The following is a 19820-nucleotide window of genomic DNA, read 5'->3' as shown; positions in this document are numbered from 1 at the left end:
ACAACTACACATAAAAAATGTTGAAAAATAATGCCAATAATGTACTGTTACTGTTAGTGAACTTAATTACACACACTTATTATGTAGCTCTATTGAACACTTGATTCTGATTGGTCAAAAGCAGCCTTGAACAGTAAAATATTCATATTTTTTTTCTATAATGACCACTAAACTGTACACTCCACTGTTGTTCAAGGCAGTGCTACTTTAATTTTGCATAATTCTGCATTCTCTTTTTGCATATGAATGTAAGCTTGAATATTTAATTGGTGTTATCTTGTTGAGATGGTAGTGAGATTGACTTCGGATATTTAAATATACTACCGTTGCAATATTTGAGATTTGTATTTTTTTATGTGTTTGCTCACCAAGGTTGCATTTATTTGATCAGTACAACAGTATTTATTATGAAACATCATTATCATTTAAAATAAATGATTTCAATTTTAATGCATTTTTATATGCAATTTATTTATGTGATGCAAAAGCTGATTTTTTTTGGCAGCCAATACACCAGTTTTCAGTGTCAAATCATCCTTCAGAAATAATTCTAATAATGAACTGGTGCTCGAGACATTTCTTCTTCTTATCAGTGTAAAAAAAGTTGTGCTGATCAATATTTTTTGTGAAAACCATGGTACATTTTTTTTCCAACTTTTTATGAAAAGTTTAAAAGAACATTTATTTGAAATATTTCATTCATTTATTTATTTTGTGAAATGAAAAATATTTGAATTTGACACTTTTGATTAGAATCCTCGCTGAACAAAAGTGCCATTTTTTTCTACTGAGCATATTAATAACACAAACTAATAAATAAGAAATCAACATGACATCAATCACAATGCAACCCTGCACAGCAAACTTGCCTAATAGCTCTGAGAGTGCAAGCAAACCTGTCATCACATCGCACCTCAGCAGAGCCGAACCCAGCATGAGACCGGTAATCATTGGACAAGAACATTGATTAAAGCCCCTGTGCACACAGATTCATGTAAATATATGCGTGTTTATGGGCATATTTAATTGGAATCAATTAAAAACACGGACCCTCAGGAGTGGACTGCCACTGCTTCATCCTGAATCCTGATAATTATCACACTTTTATGCAAAACATGTAGAGCCACTGAGCTAACTGCACTTCAGCTGGGATTTAGACTCACCTTCGGCTGGGCTGGACTCTCCTATCGTTTTTCCTCCATGAGATTCTGGGTTTGGGTGATGCACGTGGACGGCACTCCAGAGACACATCTTTTCCGACGGTTGCGATGAGCCGGACAGGGTTGGTGCTGAACATGGGAGCTGACGCTGTTTATGAAAACACATAGTATCACCTTAAAGGATTTGTTGAATCTTAAGAGACCAGAACAAACACAGTATCTAAAAATCTAATTTGTTATATGCAATGCATAATTCACACATTTGTTCAACAATGCAATTAAGATGGGCCTGTTCAACTAATGACATGTGCATGCTTTTGTAAATATTCACATGCGACACCATCTATCTTGCCTCTTTTTACAATTCGTAGAACTACTGAGCCCACAAGAGCAGTAGGAACTGAATAAACGAGCGATTTTTTAATAAAATAACAGGTCTGTTTTCAGAGACAGGGGATTTGTGGGACTCTAAAGGGAGATAAAGGTTTCTGGAATGATTGTAATGATGGCATTGCTGTCGTTCTGAATGATGGGTTCATAATTAGTAGCTTTATTGTTATGCGTGACGGTCTACCAGAAGTAAAACAATTCCAGGCTAAACGATAAAGAATAATTCAGCCCTTGACAAGCGCATTTGAAGATAATTACTGTTAAATGTCTAATCTGTCTGCAGGGAGTTTCTCGGCAAGCTGATGCATCCGATGAGTAGAATGCAATTGCTAAGTCACAAAATCAAATGCAGTTTAGTGCTGATGTTAATGCAATGATAGTTAAGCAGGGGGCCGGGGCCCAATAGGGGGCTGAAGCAAACTTAAAAGGGAGCCTCAAAAGTTATTAAAATTCTTTCAAATAAGAAAAAAAAAAAAATCACCCAAAACTTTTCTTTAGTCTTTAAATCCTAATTTGCGTAAATGGGGAAAAACCCAGGGACTGGGCTGTTAAAACGAGATTGGAAATATCATAATTGGGAGTGTTGTTTATATTTTATACAATATAAAATATTAACTGAATTTACACAAATGAACCCGTTCATCCACTTGATTCTTAATACTGTGTATTGCTACCTGGATTATCCATGACTGTTTTTATGTTTTGTTATAGTTTTCCAACATCTTCTGCACATGTGACCATTTTACAACAGTGACTGTATGATGTTGATATCTGTCTTATCAAACTGAAGACAACTGAAGGACTATTACAAAGGGTGAAACACTGACTGTTGCTGGAGAAGACATTGAGAGCTAGAGGGATGTAAACTTTTGAAAAAGTTGATCGATGTTTAGAACTTACTTTTAGAAGTTCTGTAAGATGTTTACTTGCTTCTCAGAAGACAAAACAATGACTTTAACTTTTTTTTAAACAATGTTTTACTAACTACTTTTTTTGTCAACATTTGTCTGCGGTAAACCAAAGTCTTTGGCTGGGGAAATGGTAATTTTCTTCTTAATGAGCTCTAACTTTTTAATTAATTACACTTTACTACAATGTAAAGTAGTGAATGTACAGATTGTATAGCAGTGGCTAAGCAACATTCCTAAAAAAAAATTGCCTGACAAAAGTTCTCAAAAAATTGCCCCGTGTATCATGAGTGTAAGAGTTTTCCCTCAAAAATTCCTAAGGTAGTTATTGTAGTAGTTATGTTTAGGTATGAGTTAGGTTAAGGGATCTAGGGTTCAGGAGATTGTCTTGACCAGGACCACACCCCTAAATGCATTGAAGCAACTGCCATGTGATTGGTTGATTAGATAATTGCATTAATGAGAAATTGAACAGGTGTTCCTAATAATCCTTTAGATGAGTGTAAGTACCAATATACAGACAATATGCTGGTATTATGCATGCTAATAAGCCAATTATTAATTGTAAATAGTGTTTCCTAATCTAAAGTGTTACCAAAATACATCATTCCATGCCCAATCATAGAGATGCTCAGTTCTGTATACTGATGTTCATGTATAAAGAGACTGCATTAAAGGCCTGAGCTTTTCAAGGACATGTATTCCAGTGGCTGGGGAGGACATTGTGTGATGGTATTCTAGTGAGCAGAGCTAAACACATATGGGCTAAAAGCGATGATGTCTGCAGAGCTGCTGGAGCCTTCTGGGGCCTATAGCTACATGCTGACAGGTCTCGTCAGGAGTGTTTAGTCAAAGGTTGCACCATGTTTTTTACGGGTGACATTAGAAAAGATGACATTTTAATCTCTGCAATTGCCAAAGGGCCCCACAATCCACCACCCCCGGAACATGCTGAGAGAGTCGGGACCAATGAACGACTTTTGTAAGCCTGGAGTTGGGTGCGGGGGCATTTTGGGGCATTTTGTCTTTGTGGTGACAAATATGTGTGTGTGCCTAATGTGTGTGTGGCATACAGCATTTACGGGCGACTCAGTGGATGATTTTAAGAAGGAGTTTTGACATGCGTCTCTCACTGTGAATACTAAGAGGTCTTTCGTACTCGGCGACCCACTGCTGGTTCACTCTGGGCAGCCCACTTCGCTGGCCTCCAGGGTACGAGCGGCACGGCAGTGGCACACATTCAGATGTACCGGCACACGAGTCAACCTGCAGCTATGGCTCATCCAAATGAAGGCTGCTGTTAGCCGTGTAATATGTCACTGCAATATGTGCTCGCGTTTATAACATAGAATAGACTAAGTCACAGAAGACAGCTCTCCCCATAGGCATTGAGTAACTGGAGGATTTGTCACAAATACAAAAAAACAAAAAACATCTCTTCTGACTGTCAATCCAGAGGGCTAAATAAGCACTTTGGAGCTGGAGGGAAATGGACCAGTGAGGGGGAATATTCAGTGTGTCACAGTCTCTTGAAAATTATATGTTATGAGTCTAGCATTTAATATTGTTCTTTTAGCAATTGTGCCTGTGTAATAATAAGACCATATTGCACCCTTTCTTTTGTGTGTGTGTGTGTGTGTGCATTGATTTATTGATTATTTTTTATGTAATAAAATTACATTAAATTTGACTTTAATAAAAAAAAAATGTATAAACTATTTTTATTATTTAATTTCATTTTGAATGATCAGGATAAATACACATTCATAATGTATACATGTAAAGACATTTATTATGTATAAAAGATATAATAATGTAATGTGATAAATATAATGTATTATAATGTTTGATATAATGTATAACAGATGATATTTCAACACTTATAACAATATAAAGAACCTTTAGTATTAACTGAGGACCCAGAATAATTGATAATAATTGAACCAAATCAGCATATTAGAATGATTTCTGAAAATTCAGCTTGGCCAACACAGGAATAAATTACATTTTAAAATATATTCAAATAGAAATACTAAAACAGAAAACCAATATCTTAAATTGTAATAATATCTCACAATATTATGGTTTTTGCTGTATTTTTTATCTAATAAATGCAACATCGGTGAGCAGGAGAGACTCATAATATTAAATAAATCTTAATTATTCATTTGTAAAAAAAATATATGTACACGTGTGTGTGTATACATACATACATATTTTTTTCAAATCAATTAGTAAGGTTTCTTAATTTTTTCTACAAGATTTCTTAAATATTATTTATTTTTTTTCTTCCTGCTACATTGAGTCATTAGGCTTCATCAATGAACCGAACATGAATGCTGTCAAAAAAAAGAATTGTTTGTGTTCGTCTTGTCTTAGAATGATCAGAGCTCTGTGGACAAACAAAAGCGCATAATAAGGAATGTAAATGAAAATGACCCCCAGGAAAGTGATGAAAAGACGACCACATGAATCTTGGAATGTGTGGGACAATCAAAGCTGACAGGGAGAAAATGAGGGTGTCTCCAGTAAACACGCAATCCGAGTTTGCATCTCTCTTTTGTCTCGTCCTGGGCATCGAGAGGCTGAGAGCACTGGCGCTTTCATAAACGACTCTTTTTTTGTTCTGATTACACTGAGTCTGAAAAACAAGCTAAATAGGATCCAACATAACTTTTTTTTCCTCAATCCCTTTCTCTTTCTCTCTTTTTATCTTGCTTGTCGTACTGCAGGGCTGTTTGTGACAGCTCTGTCTGTGTCGTCTTCAGTTTAGCCGATCCTTGTGGACACCTAACTCAAAATCACTAAAGTTTCTTTCTTCCTCAAATGTGTTGCCAGCAGACTTTTCCCTGAAACAGACTTTTTAGTTAAAAAAAAGTAGAAATTGATTGCTATTTGGCCCTGTCTTGTCTTTGTTGCCATCCTGCAATGACTGTTTCAGGCTTCAGGATTATTCATTGTGTTTGACTGAAAGCCGCCTGTCAATAGCTGACCTGCTCAACACTCCAGAGAGAAAGAGAGACACAAGCTTCACCTTTGGGGTTAAATGGCCTTTTCAACATTGTTCATCAGACGTAATGCTCTTCAATATATCTATTACTTTTTGTTCCTGCATTTGCTTTGAACTGCTTTAGCCATGTGTGTTTGTGCTACTTTGCATGATTAGGAAACAAGTATAAATATGTAAAAATGTCCTTGTGAGTAAAGGTACTATTAAAAGTATCTACTTCATGTTATGCTGGAATAGTTTTAAAGCAGTCACCTAGTATTTTGAGCTCTGCGCTGGAGTAGATGGCTCCATACTTGTTCTCTGCAATGCACTGGTACATTCCCGAATCAGCCTGCTGTAGTCTGTGAATGATAAGCTGCCCATTCACCATTTCCACTCTGCTCTGTGGGGAGATGACAGTTGCTTTAGAACCACATGTTCACCTGTCAGGCTGCTTCTCAAAGTAATGTCAATTACACGTCTGCCAGAGTGACTCCAGCATGAGACCTTAATATGTGGCAAGTAATATATCATTATACTACCACTCAGTGATATGTTATGTATTAAATAACAGTTAGATTTGGTTCTCGAGTCAAACAGCTTTCTAAGGCTGATTGTGTGACTTTTAGAGGACCATATTTAAAAAAACATGTTGGAGCACCTTCAAGAGTGTATGTAAATAGGTTCCATAAGCTTACATTGTGCTGCCCAGCATTTGTGAGTTGCTTGCTTGCTTACATAAGGTATGTTTCTGGCCTTAAACAAAAGTCTCCATTTGACAAACAATTGAAATATTAAACAGATCTCAGAGATACCTCCTTCCCACAAGTGAGCTCTCTCTCTGAGTGTGTGTGTGTACCTGTGAGTTGAGAGGTTCTCCGTTGCGCAGCCAGCGATATGTGGGCCTGGGCTTTCCAGTGGCTCGACACTCCCAATGGAGCTGCTCTCCGCTGTCCAGTTGAGTGTCATTTATCATGCTGATCCACTGCGGCAGAGCTGTGCCAGGAACACAGAGGAGACAAGGAACATGTGCAAGATCAGGGCTTAACTGTAAGGATTTTTTACCCCTTCAGATTTGTACTTGTCGTGGTGAAATTTGCACACACACAAAAAAAAAAGAATAGAAAAAAAGATGAAAATAAATTAATAATAATAAAATAAAAAAAATGCAATAAAAATCAAATAATTATTTCACAAAAAATAAATAAATAACCACACTGAAAATTAAAAATAAACTGTAGGATTTACAATTGTCATAAATAAATGAATTTACCTTAATTTGTAAAAAAAAAAAAAAAAAACAGTATCTGCATGTAACACACTGAATTAAAAAAATGTTTTTTAATGTAGAAAGACTGAAATTGTATTTACTTGTAAAACACAATCCACCAGTCTTTGTTTTATTTACAAAGTTGAACAAATCAAATGATCTTTTTACATTACATTGCCATTTCTGGCATGGGCAATATGAACGGTTACCCAGGCTGGCAGCAGTGTTAATTGTGTTGACAAATACATTTTCATCAACAACATTTATTTACCCCCCCAGACAAAAAAGAGATGCTAACTAAACAAAAAACAGTTTTGAATGCAGTTTTGAAAAATGTGTTAGGAATGATTTTGGAAGAGATCCAGCGCATATAACTTTGTTAACATGAAGCACAGATGCAGTTCGTAGGTAGCCTGTGTCGCATTGTCCTTTTGCAGAATGAATATGTATGAGGATCAGTGGGGAGTGTTTTCATTAAGAATGATAAGCAGAAAAGTTATGAAAGCAGTGGACCTTTATTACCCAGCATGCACAGGAAAGTCTTTGAATTTCATGTGAACAAAATTAACAGTCAAATGTTTAGAGGCTTGTTAAGGATACACATATTATTAATCTTTAAAGCAATCAGACTTAAAATTTTGGTAACACTTTAGTATAGCGACCAATTCTCACTATTAACTAGTTGCTTATTAGCATGCATTTTACTAGCATATTAGTTGTTTATTAAAATTTATAAAACACACATTCTACATGACCACAATCTACATCCTTAATCCTACCAAATATCTAAACTTAACAACTACATTTCTTTCTATTAATAAGCCGCAATTAGGAGTTTATTGAGGCAAAAGTTTTAGTTAATAGTTAATAGTGAGAACTGGACCTTAAAATAAAGTGAAGTGAAGTGAAGTGACATTCAGCCAAGTATGGTGACCCATACTCGGAATTCGTGCTCTGCATTTAACCCATCCAACGTGCACACACACAGCAGTGAACACACACACACCGTGAACACACACCCGGAGCAGTGTGACCAGAAAAGTGTGACCAGAATCTTCATCTTGAGTCAATTTCATGAGGTTGAGAGGAAAGGTGTGGGTAACCTCTGGCAAAGGCATGGGCTCCTTGAGTTACAGCTCTTGGACATAAAACTTACTGCTTCCCACTATCCACACCTCTATTCCTCACTTCAGACCCAAAGCCAGGGCAATAACGGCAAGCCGTAGCCTTGAGGAGAATGCAAACCCCTGCCCGTCGGCGGCCCCTGACATGTTGCTCACACAAAACATACAAGACGATCTGCGGCTGCTGCATGTGACATATAATTCACACAAGCTGCGGCAGACGGTTAACCTGCTCTGAGAAAGAAGCTCGCTTAAGGCAAGCCTTCAATCACATCTGTCGAGAAAAAAGGGGCTTGCAGACTGAATTGGGTGTATGCAAATTTTAAGAGCAGACATGTGTCTGGAATACATTTTGCAGGTGAAGGCAGTTGCTGTGAGCCTTAAAGGCCTTTCTACACTGAGCGTGAAAATGTGAAACGTATATCAGACGCGATGACGTGCTGTAATAAAACAACAGATTCCTATGTATGCTTTCACATAGGCCGCGAACATTCGCACAATGAAAATGCGAATGTTTTTTTTTTCCAAACAGTCCGACGAATCTTTTCAGTTTCGCAAAGCAAAAATACGGGCCGTCCAATAAGATTTGAGCATTACATCACGTGGCCAGAGCAATAGCTGTTACACAAAAGGTCGACGCAGTGGCGCTAAAAGCTCAGAATACTGTACTGAGCATGAGCGTAAAAACACAGAAGTAGAGGACTTTCAACCAACATACAAAGAATATAGATGTCGAGATGTTGTTGTTGTTGGTGTCTGAACATAGATAACTTTTTGACCGTCTTAAAAAAAATCGAGTGAAACATTTTTCAACACATGAAATATGAAAGCAAATAGACATATGATTATAGCAATATATTTTCTGTATGTGTTTTGTATACAGCTCATGGTATTTTTTATAACAATAAAGGATACTGATGACATAAAAAAGTCTGCGTATTATAATCAAAATCAACTATAGATCACAATCGGAAGTTATTGGAAGCGCTTGATGATGGTTTAAAGTGATTTATGAACAAATACATTAATACTTGCATAAATTTTCAAGTGTAGCTTGATGCTAATTGTACCTCTAATTATATTATAGGATATTCATGGAAGCATTAAAGATATTTGTTTCTGGTGTAGAATCAAACTTTATTTATCTTAATTTAATGCTGTGAGCATCGGACGATGTTAAATCTATATACGAGATACATATTTGAGGAAAAATACATGGTCGGCGCCACCTAGCAGAAGCAGAAGGCGAACAATCGTTTTGTGCTCGGTGTGAAAGCACCATTCGTCAGCGATTCGCCTCGCTTTTTTTACGCATCGCTCTCAGTGTGGAACGGCCTTTACTCCAAGAGCATTTTAAAGTTTGACAGTGGAGGCCAAAATAATAAGTTATAAACACATGCTAATTTTTAATTACAAGCAAACACATCTTAAAACCAGTTTAACATGTACTGAACTTTTGTAGCATTTTTTTCACTTACTCAAAGGTTCTTGCACAAAAGGACTTTTCTTGCTGACCCCATATACCATAGGTTTTCATATATTAATTTTACCTTTGGTTATGATGACATTACTTGGATTTATAAAGGGTCTTTACTCACAATTAAGTTTCCATAAATAGTCTGGGTAGTCTGGGAAGAGACTTCTCCTTATAAAGGTCCAATAATGTCTGTTGATTAAGGGACTTGATTTATATATTTAGAAGGATTTTTCTGGTAAAAAGTGGGCGTTATACTCCAGAATGGAGCCAGACTTGACTAAAAGACCCACCACATTCAGTTGTGAGCACTTTGTGAGTGGGACATGGAGGTTAAAAGTCAAGTTCCCACTCCTTCTCAAAATATCAAACATGTTCGATTTTTTCCAACTGCATGAATCATAGTCTGAAATTTAAAAAAAGTCATAAATTATGTGATTTTCTGTGAAATTGGTCGATTCCAACTGCCCAAAATCTGTTGAATTAGCATTGAATTTTGGCAACAAATGTTGACACGTCCAGCCTGTAATTTGGGGCACAAATCTGGGCTAAAGTTGTGCCTTGTATTTCAGCTCTACAACAAATAGGCTTGATAACTGGTGATAAAAATATGTTTACTGTATGCGTGTCATCTGCCGCTTTGAATACTCAAGCTTTTTAAAGTCAGATGGAATCTAAATGGCTCTCAATGATTTTATCTTTCATCAGCTGCAAAACATCATTCTGAAATTGCTTACAGTGATATTGTTCCTCTGTGTCATTATCAGCTGTGGTGTAGATTTTGCTACTCTCTATTCTCTAGAATTAGAACAATTGGTAAAACTTTACAGTTATCGCATAGTTATTGTTCTCGATAATTGCTCCGTAGATGCTGACTTGCACTTTATGAATCACCAAGGACCATGGTTTGAGCTAAAAATCTTCTTTACTGTTCTACTGAGGAAAACAAGTCACCTACATCTTTGATAACCTGAGGGTGATGAAATGAACAGCATTTTCTGGGTGAACTATCCATTTAACAGTTCTACCCTAAAATACTACTAAAATAATTAATGAAGACAACAGAAAGAACACAATAAAAGTATATTTGGACATTGTTGTAACGGATAAGACAAACAGCTGTTGTTTTGTCAAGCTTTGTTCAGCCAGACTGTGTGATGAATCATAGATCGCAGTGACAGTCATAAACCTCTTAAAACCTGGTTTTCATAAAATCACTGGGACACTGCATTCATCTTGTGGCCCGCTGATACACTTACTTTTATGACATAACACACTTCATCTAAGTCACAAACCCTATCGAACGGAAAAGGAGAAGTCTGCGAAAGATGAATGGAGGTCCCAGATGCCAGTATTAGGCCTCTATAAAAGCTACGGTGGGTCAGGGGAAATATGTAGGTCAAAAAATATAGAGTTTTCAGCTATGCAAGCAAGAATAATGATAAAATAGCCCCTAAAATTTAATTGGACAAAAGTCTTCTGAGGACAGAGCCAGTTTGTCCTCGCAAAACTTTGACAAAAATGTAAGCTGGCCAACTTTGCTTAAATTTATACCTTCTGTCATAAAGGCCAGTTAGAATTATGCCAAAGAGAGCGAGAGTATGCCCTGTGGAATAATTTATGAAGGAACCTAATCAGAAATGGACTCAACGGATCCCATTCCCACGCTACTGCGACACATTACTTCAAAGCCTTTTTTACAAATAGCTCTTACATTTGTACATTTTCTGAAGAAAATGTGAGTAGTGCTCGTCCACCCAAAACTAGGGTGTTCTGGGTGGCTGTGAAAGCATTGCTAAAGGGTTTTGTGATGTGGATGGATGTTATAATAGAATAAAGGTCTTCAACCCTGCTACTGGAGACCCACTGTACTGTATACGTTTAGCTCCAACCCTAATCTAAAACCAGCCCTCAACCAGCTAACCAGCTAGCTCAAAGTCTTCATGATTGCTTGAAAATCATCAGTGTGGTGTTCTGAAGCAACTTAGAAGTAAACATTGTAGAACAGTCTGTCTTTAAGAGCAGGATTGAAGACCTCCACTATAGAACCCATCCTGAAGTTACTATGATAGTCTGGTCCAGGGATCAGATTTTTAAGGTATGTTTAATTGGGAATAAAAGCTAAACTCGACAGGATGGTGGCCTTCCAGAGCTGGAGTTGCCCATACCTGGTTTGATCTTTATATATTACATCTTCATATGCACATCTCCCCCCAATAAGCCAGATGATTTGAGTCATCATTCAAGCCCATAGGATAAACTTGACTTGGCTTTCACTATAGCAGTCCCCCACTCGCTCATTTACATTTATTCATTTAGCAGACGCTTTTGACACAATTTACAAATGAGCACAATGAAATTATGCATCCTGCTCATTCTGTTTCTCTTATTATATATAATGCAAACATAAACCTTAAAGGGGTCATCGGATGCCCATTTTACACAAGTTGGTCTTAATGAAAAGTCTATAACATACTTTGGTTTAAATTTCTCAATGATAGTGTAAAAAACACCTTTTTACCCTGTCAAAATCAGCTCTTTTTTCAGCAAGCCGTTTTTTTAGTCATGCTGCTCTGCTGACCCTGCCTCTCTCCTCAGTGGAGGGACGAGCAGACTGTAAACTTCAGCCGTGAAACTAGCACATATTAGGTAAGGCGACGTGAACATAGATGCATTTAGGCAGATCGGGGATTGGCGCATTCCTTTCAAAAATGAAAGTAACGTAAATTCTCTGCGTCTTCAGCAGCTCAGATGTCGGGAGTAAATGACGACTGCTATGTTCGTTATTACATCCAACAACAGAACGCCTCAATTGCTTAATCGGAGACGTTCTTGTCTTCCCCTGCACCGGATTCGACACAATGGTGTACTGAGGACAGCTCACTCAGGGCGGGTCTAAGGTAAGACGGCCGAGTTAATCAACTATCGTGGGAGAGGCCTGTACAGAACTACATCATTCTGACAGGAATCTCAGAACAGCCTGAATTGAAAAAGGGGATTTTAAAATGTGATTTTAAAACACTGGGTGGATTTGTATCATTATAGCGTGGATGTACACACACTTCCAATGCATATTTATGTTCAAATAACTTGTAAAGTGAATTTTGCATCCGATGACCTCTTTAAATAACTTTACTTATTAATGATCTGGTTGCACAGTTTTTCAGAAGCAGAGCTGTACTCACTGTAGACCTGGAGGTGTCCTCTGAATGCTGTGCCTCCTTTGGTGTTCTCAGCTTTACACTCATAACTTCCAGAATCCTCTAGCTGGATGTTGGGGATCTCGAGAACAGCCTGTGATTTGCGCAGTCGGGCTTTTTTGGGGATGTTCCCACTCATCTTCCTCCAGGTGATAGTGGGGACAGGACTGAGAACATAAAATATATACAAGAAATACATTTTTAAAGAGGTAATATGTCATTTTTGATGCTTTAGTAGTTTATCTTATCCCAGCTTGTTTGAGAATATTAACTAGCTTGACTTTGGCTCAACCAATAGTCTGATTTTAGGGCGGGACTATATGTTTGTCTTTCCAGCTGGAGCTGAGGGGAGTGTTCAGAAATCCTTTTTCAAAATCTGTCATTATTTTTGCAACAGAGACCTTTTTTCTGGAAATATTTGTAGCATTTATTTTCTCCACTGAAAAAGGAGTCAAACAGTGTCAAATAATTCTTTGCTTTGATATGAATTCACAGCATTGCAAACTTTGATTTGAAGCAAAAAAACAAAAGTTCAAGATTGTGAATTTAACATTTTATAAGTTAATAAATCCCATGAAGCTAATGACATAAATAAAAAACAATATGTTGTTCATTGATTGTTATGTGTAAAAGCAATATAATTTAAGTTGTTGTAAAATATTAAAATATGCTTTCAATTGATTAGATTAATTTGCAGTGCTTCATAGTAGTGGGCGTCACTGCTAAATACCAATGAATGCCAATAAATTGGCAAGGTTTTAAAGGTAACAGCAACTTCTCTGATTGGTAGATGAGCTATTCAGGAGGTAGAGTATTTCCTTACCGGGAATTTGACTTTTACACACAATTTTATTTAATAAGAAATGTTGAAATCACTGTGACTTGTGGCTACAGAAGCATAAATCATCACCTAACAACATCACAAAACCAGCTGTTGTGATCCAATCTATCTGGTGAAGCTAGCAGTGTTAATAGTATATACTTCATCTTTAAAAAAAAAAAAAAAAAACCTTTCTAAAAGCAATTATTTTATCTCTGCTCAAAACGTGTATCTGTGCTAATTTGTAAAGCTGATACCAGTCTTTTTGAAAGTACGAACAGGACAATCTGATATGGCAGGTCTCTGTAAGTGGCTTTGTACTGGGTAACACAATAAACGTCTAGATAGCTGTGTAGATAAGCAGTATTTGTACACTGCCATCCATCCCTATTTGTGGCTGTGGCGGGCGTGTGATATGACCTCCTAGGTGCGGCACCCGCGCGTAGATAACCCGCTCTATCAGACACGATCAGCACTGCTACATAGTGACAGCTCCATTTCACAGCTTTCCAACGATGGAAATGTGACGCCGAGGAAAACCCAGACACCAGCATCAATCATCCACAGGGCCTTCGATATAAAACTTCACATATTTGAGTCCTTTTGTCCCTCTACATCGGCTTAAATTGTACAAGGATATTTATCCACACAGGATGAAATTTCTGTCCTGCCAGTTTAAATCACGATGGGTCTATGATAAAACTCATGGGGTCATTTAAGTTGTAGAATAAACATTTAGTCTTCAGTGATTTAATCTTGAAGTGTAATTTTAGATATCAAGAGAATTGCTAGATGTGGACATTATTTGTATATTGCATATGAATAATCAAAGAAAAAGGTCTGTTTTTGAATATTGCTCTAAAAAAGTACTAAATAATGATCTAAATACATATTTTAAATTACATATTTAGTACATCATGCTCTTATGTCTCATATAGTATGATATAGAAGAAACTGAATAAAAAAAATAAAAAATATATATATATATATAGTATATACACATACACTCACCGGCCACTTTATTAGGTACACCTGTTCAATTGCTTGGTAACACAAACTGCTAATCAGCCAATCACATGGCAGAAACTTGATGCATTTAGGCATCTAGATGTGTTGAGGACGACTTGAAGTTCAAACCGAGCATCAGAATGGGGAAGAAAGGGGAGTTAAGTGACTGTGATCGTGGAATGATTGTTGGTGCCAGACGGGCTGGTCTGGGTTTTTCAAAAACTGCTGATCTACTGGGATTTTCACGCACAACCATCTCTAGGGTTTACAGAGAATGGTCAGAAAAAGAGAAAATATCCAGTGAGCGGCAGTTGTGTGAACGAAAATGCCTTGTTGATGTCAGAGGTCAGAGGAGAATGGGCAGACTGGTTAGAGACGATAGAAAGGCAACAATAACTCAAATAACCACTCGTTATAACCAAGGTATGCAGAATACCATCTCTGAACACACAACACGTCGAACCCTGAAGCAGATGGGCTACAGCAGCAGAAGACCACACCGGGTGCCGCTCCTGTCAACTAAGAACAGGAAATGGAGGCTACAATTGGCACAGCCTCACCAAAATTGGACAATAGAAGATTGGAAAAACGTTGCCTGGTCTGATGAGTCTCGATTTCTGCTGCAACATTCAGATGGTAGGGTCAGAATTTGGCGTAAAGAACATGGATCCATCCTGCCTTGTCTCAACGGTTCAGGCTGGTGGTGGTGGTGTAATGGTGTGGGGGATATTTTCTTGACACATTTTGGGCCCCTTAGTACCAATAGAGCATTGTTTAAATGCTACACAGCCTTCCTGAGTATTGTTGCTGACCATGTCCATCTCTTTATGACTACAGTGTACCCATCTTCTGATAGCTACTTCCAGCAGGATAATGCACCATGTCACAAAGCTCAAATCATCTCAGACTGGATTCTTGAACAAGACAATGAGTTCACTTTACTCAAATGGCCTCCACAGTCACCAGATCTCAATCCAATAGAGCACCTTTGGGATGTGGTGGAACGGGAGATTCGCATCATGGATGTGCAGCCGACAAATCTGCAGCAACTCTGTGATGCTATCATGTCAATATGGACCAAAATCTCTGAGGAATGTTTCCAACACCTTGTTGAATCTATGCCACGAAGAATTAAGGCAGTTCTGAAGGCAAAAGGGGGTCCAACTCGGTACTAGCAAGCTGTACCTAATAAAGTGGCCAGTGAGTATCTATACATCCATGATGCAAATCTCCTGTTCCACCACATCCCAAAGGTGCTCTATTGGATTGAGATCTGATGACTGTGGAGGCCATTTGAGTAAAGTGAACTCATTATCATTTCAAGAAACCAGTCTGAGATGATTTGAGCTTTGTGACATGGTGCATTATCCTGCTGGAATATCCACTTTTTGTTTTATTTGTAGATTATGTATATTTGTAATGTATCTGTTGTTCCTATTTTCTAATAACAAAGACAAAATAATGAAAAATATTTTTATCTTCGCCCACTTTGCCCTAAATGTCTGCCATTCTTTTTTATTTTATATTTTGTTACCTTGAGAGTCTTTTTTTTTTTTAATAATTGGGAAATTAGTTTGGCTGTACTGCTCAGGCAACTTGCAAAATAGTAAAACCAACATGACAAATAATCGTGGTATTCCTGAATAAAATGGTGCTTTGATATTTTTTGCCACATCACCCACCTCTAACTTGTGCTACAACTGTTTGGCCTGTGCTACAAAACTTTCAACCTCTGTAGCACCAGTGCTATGTGCAAAAAAACTTAATGTACAGCCCTGAGTAAAAGTATCAATTTCTTTTTTTCTTTGTTTTCAAGGTTAATTTAATTAAGGTTTTTAAAATGTGAAATCAATTCAGTTCACTCTAAAATGCACAATAAAACTCCACTAAATTGTTAAAAAGCAAATCATTTGAATAAAAAATTCCATAAAATATCTAACCATTATTTCTTAAGTGGTGTGAGAACCATCCAGAAAGGTTATACCTTCAACAAAATGCCAGCATGCATGAAAGCGGCCTCTCTTGTAGCCCCGGTAACATTTTCGGCACCAGACCCATACACCCTTATAAGCTGGCAGTTTACTTGTGAAAGTGCAATGTCGGCTCTGAAAAGCATCCTCGCTGACATTTCGGGCAGACCGCCTGCGCTACTGACAATAAACGCTCCAGCCTTTTCCCTGCACATAATGCCAAGCCCTTAGTCGCCCTGACTGTTAGGTTGTCATACATACTGAGTGACAGCATGGGACTAAAAGTAATTCTTAGTTCAGTTTAGTTCATTATGAGGAGTGGCATTTTCTAATAACGTGCACTGATAAATCATTTATTTGTGGGTAAGGGGGCGAGGCCTAAAGTTCACTGGAGGATTCGCTATCGGCACTAAATGAGTTGCGAACGAAGGGAAAGGCCATTGGTGAGATCTCAGTGATTTCTCCATTCACTGAGCAGCGAGCTAAGAGTCTGTAAAGTTTAATTGGACTAAGAGAGAAGCCAACAGGAATACATAGATTAATGTCTAGGTTTAAGTAATGACTTACTATTCTAATGTGGATAATTAATTGTAAACGACATTTTCTCACAAAGGGGTCCTTGAAGGCACTGTAAACAATTACTGGGCCCTTAGAACTGTTTGTCTTAGAAGGTATTTGCGCTTGATAGGCTTTGCATTTGAATTATTCATAACAAATAACAAACGCAAATAGAATTACAGCACAATGACACTGGATTATGTATTTAAAATGCAGATTCGCATTTCCTTTATGGAAAACAAACTGAGAATCCCAAAGAAAGTTCTACAGAATGTAGCCTGATAATGACAAATAAATTAGAAAATAACACAAAAACATAATGCAATTTAAAAAAAACGCAAATAAATCTAATAAATTAGATTTCTCTATATATGATATTTCTTTGGTAACACTTTCCAATAAGGGTCATTAGTTAACAACATTAGTTAACATGAACTAAGAATGAACAATACTTCTACAGCATTTATTAATCATAGTTTCAGCATTTACTAATGCATTATTAAAATCACAAGTTGTGTTTGTTAATATTACTTAAAGGGGTACACCCCAAAATGCAAATTTTGTCATTAATCACTTACCCCCATGTCATTCCAAACCCGTAAAAGCTTTGTTCGTCCTCGGAACACAGTTATTATATTAATATTTTGGATGAAAACCAGGAGGCGTCACCAGTAATGCATGGATACGCTATTTCCATTCAAATCAAAGCGTAAATAAACATACAACACGTATCCATGCGTTACTGATGAAAGAGAATAGCGTACGCACTTTGCGTCCATCGGATGATCGCCAAAATGGCGCTACAGAGATGAATTGTTGAATAAATGTCATTATTTTTATTTTCTTTGCCTATAAAAAGTGTTCACGTCACTTCATACAATTCAGATTGAACCACTGATGGCAGATGGACTATTTAACAATGTTTTTTATACTTGACACTGACAGTGTAATTTACTTGGCAGTCAATGGAACAGTCACAAGCCTCCCGGTTTTCATCCAAAATATCTTAAATTGTGTTCCGAGGACGAACGAAGGGAACGACATGGGAGTAAGTGATTAATGACAAAATTTACATTTTGGGGTGGAGTATCCCTTTAATGCACTATGAACTAACATGAACTAACAATGAACAACTCTATTTTTATTAATTAACATTAATAAAGATAAATAGTGTAATAAATGCATTGATCATTGTTTGTTCATGTTGGTTAATACATTAACTAATGTTAACAAATGACACATTGTAAAGTGTTAGCCTTTTTATTTTTTATAAGACAGTCAAAACAAAACAGCAATACATGGGGAGAGAGAATACATGTCAAGCATCAAGGACTGAAAGACGATTATATTATTGTTATTATTATTATATTTGAAAATTTGAAATTGATAAAAAATCATTTTTAAATATATATATCGGTTACACTTTATTTTAGGGTCTCTTAACTAGTTGCTTATTAGCATGCATATTATTAGAATATTATCCATTTATTAGTAGTAATTAAGCACATATACTGCCTTATTCTACATGACCTTATTCTACATCCCTAATCCTACCCAATACATAAATTTAACAAGCAGCAAATTAGGGAATTTATTGAGGGAAAGTCATAGTTAATAGTGAATAAGTGTTCCCTATTCTAAAGTGTTACCTATACAGTATATCTATTGTTTGAGATATTTTTCTTGAAAAGCTCCTTATGCGAGATGTTTAGCTTAAAAAACGAATACCTATGTGGTTAATATTTTTGTTATATTAACTTGCAATGATTTAGCAAAAAATCTCCCAAAAACATTTAACATCCTCTAGATATTGTCACACTTTATTTTAAGGTCCAGTTCTCGCTATTACCAAACCATTAACTATGACATTTGCCTCCTAATAATAAACTCCTAATTTGCTGCTTATTAATAGTTAGTAAGGTAGTTGTTAAGTTATTGGGTAGGATTAGGGATACAGAATATGGTCATGCAGAGTATGTGCTTTATAAGTACTAATAAACAGCTAATATGCTATGCATGCTAATAAAAAAATAAATAAATAAAACTAGTTAATAGTGAGAATTGGTCCCTATTACTAAAGTGTTACCCATTTGCCTACATAATATCTAAGCAATCTGCTTTATTTTTCTATTTAATTCTAGAGAAACAGCCTTCATATAGCCTCTTATATATCTGCTGTTAACTAAAAAACAAACCCAACGTTATGGCAGCTGTTTCTGCTCAAGGAAAAACAGAGAGTGCTTTTTACATGATCTCTTTATGTGTAAGCGAGCAGCATGGTATGGCGAAGCATATCTTAAGGATGTATGGAAAAAAGCCTCGTCTGTCCGTCTTTTATAGTCAGTGCGATGCGCTGACTGAATGTCGGAGTGCTTTTCTGCCTTCCGGCTGTGGGTCTGTACTGGCCACTTTCATTTCTCACTGTGCTATTCTTGACCATATGTGAACAGAACAGATATTAAAAGCATATACAGAGTGGCATCTACAGTGGCATGTACAGACTCTCAAACCGCTCTCCTCCTTGGCAACCCCTGGCCCTCACCCTCTGCCTCCCCTTACAACTATTATGAGAATATACAGCTCCCAGGGGTCAAATCTCGGTGCTGTTTCTACACCAATCACAGCGAAATTGCCACTATATCACTTATGGCACAGAGTTCAATACTTGTGGAGAGCTCATTTAACAGCAGAGCGGAGTTAGGAGTAAAAATAGCTATCCTCCTGGTACCATCTCATCTCTGGAGGATGCATTCTGCTCTCTATTCTGAAAAGAAAGTGGTTTGACTCGTTAAATTGGTTGTAATTATGATTATTAATGATTCCAACAGCAAAAGAGGTGTTTCAAAGGGGCGACGGTGCATGTTCTGCCTTTGTGTGATAGAAAGGCACCTTCAGGTGGCGCAATGTCGGGAAGCAGTCTGGGTGGGGGTGGGTTGATTATGCCAACGT

At 37.1% G+C, this 19820-nt stretch overlaps 1 protein-coding gene across 1 annotated transcript in view; it reads right to left on the bottom strand.

Annotated features, from left to right (window-relative positions):
* The window catches only part of LOC306888253 (contactin-5-like), a gene marked incomplete at its 5' end in the record, with an annotated part of 134031 nt that overhangs the window by 52335 nt on the left and 61876 nt on the right, over positions 1-19820 (bottom strand). The window contains 4 exons of the mRNA XM_079446451.1: positions 1164-1308; positions 5721-5850; positions 6307-6443; positions 12501-12682. Of these exons, the coding sequence (XP_079302577.1) occupies positions 1164-1308; positions 5721-5850; positions 6307-6443; positions 12501-12682 (594 nt within the window). The remainder of the gene's footprint in view (positions 1-1163; positions 1309-5720; positions 5851-6306; positions 6444-12500; positions 12683-19820) is intronic.

This window comes from Barbus barbus, assembly GCF_936440315.1.
Source record: "Barbus barbus genome assembly, chromosome: 22".
Classification (NCBI taxonomy): Eukaryota; Metazoa; Chordata; class Actinopteri; order Cypriniformes; family Cyprinidae; genus Barbus; species Barbus barbus.
This window is presented reverse-complemented; position numbering and strand designations above follow the sequence as displayed.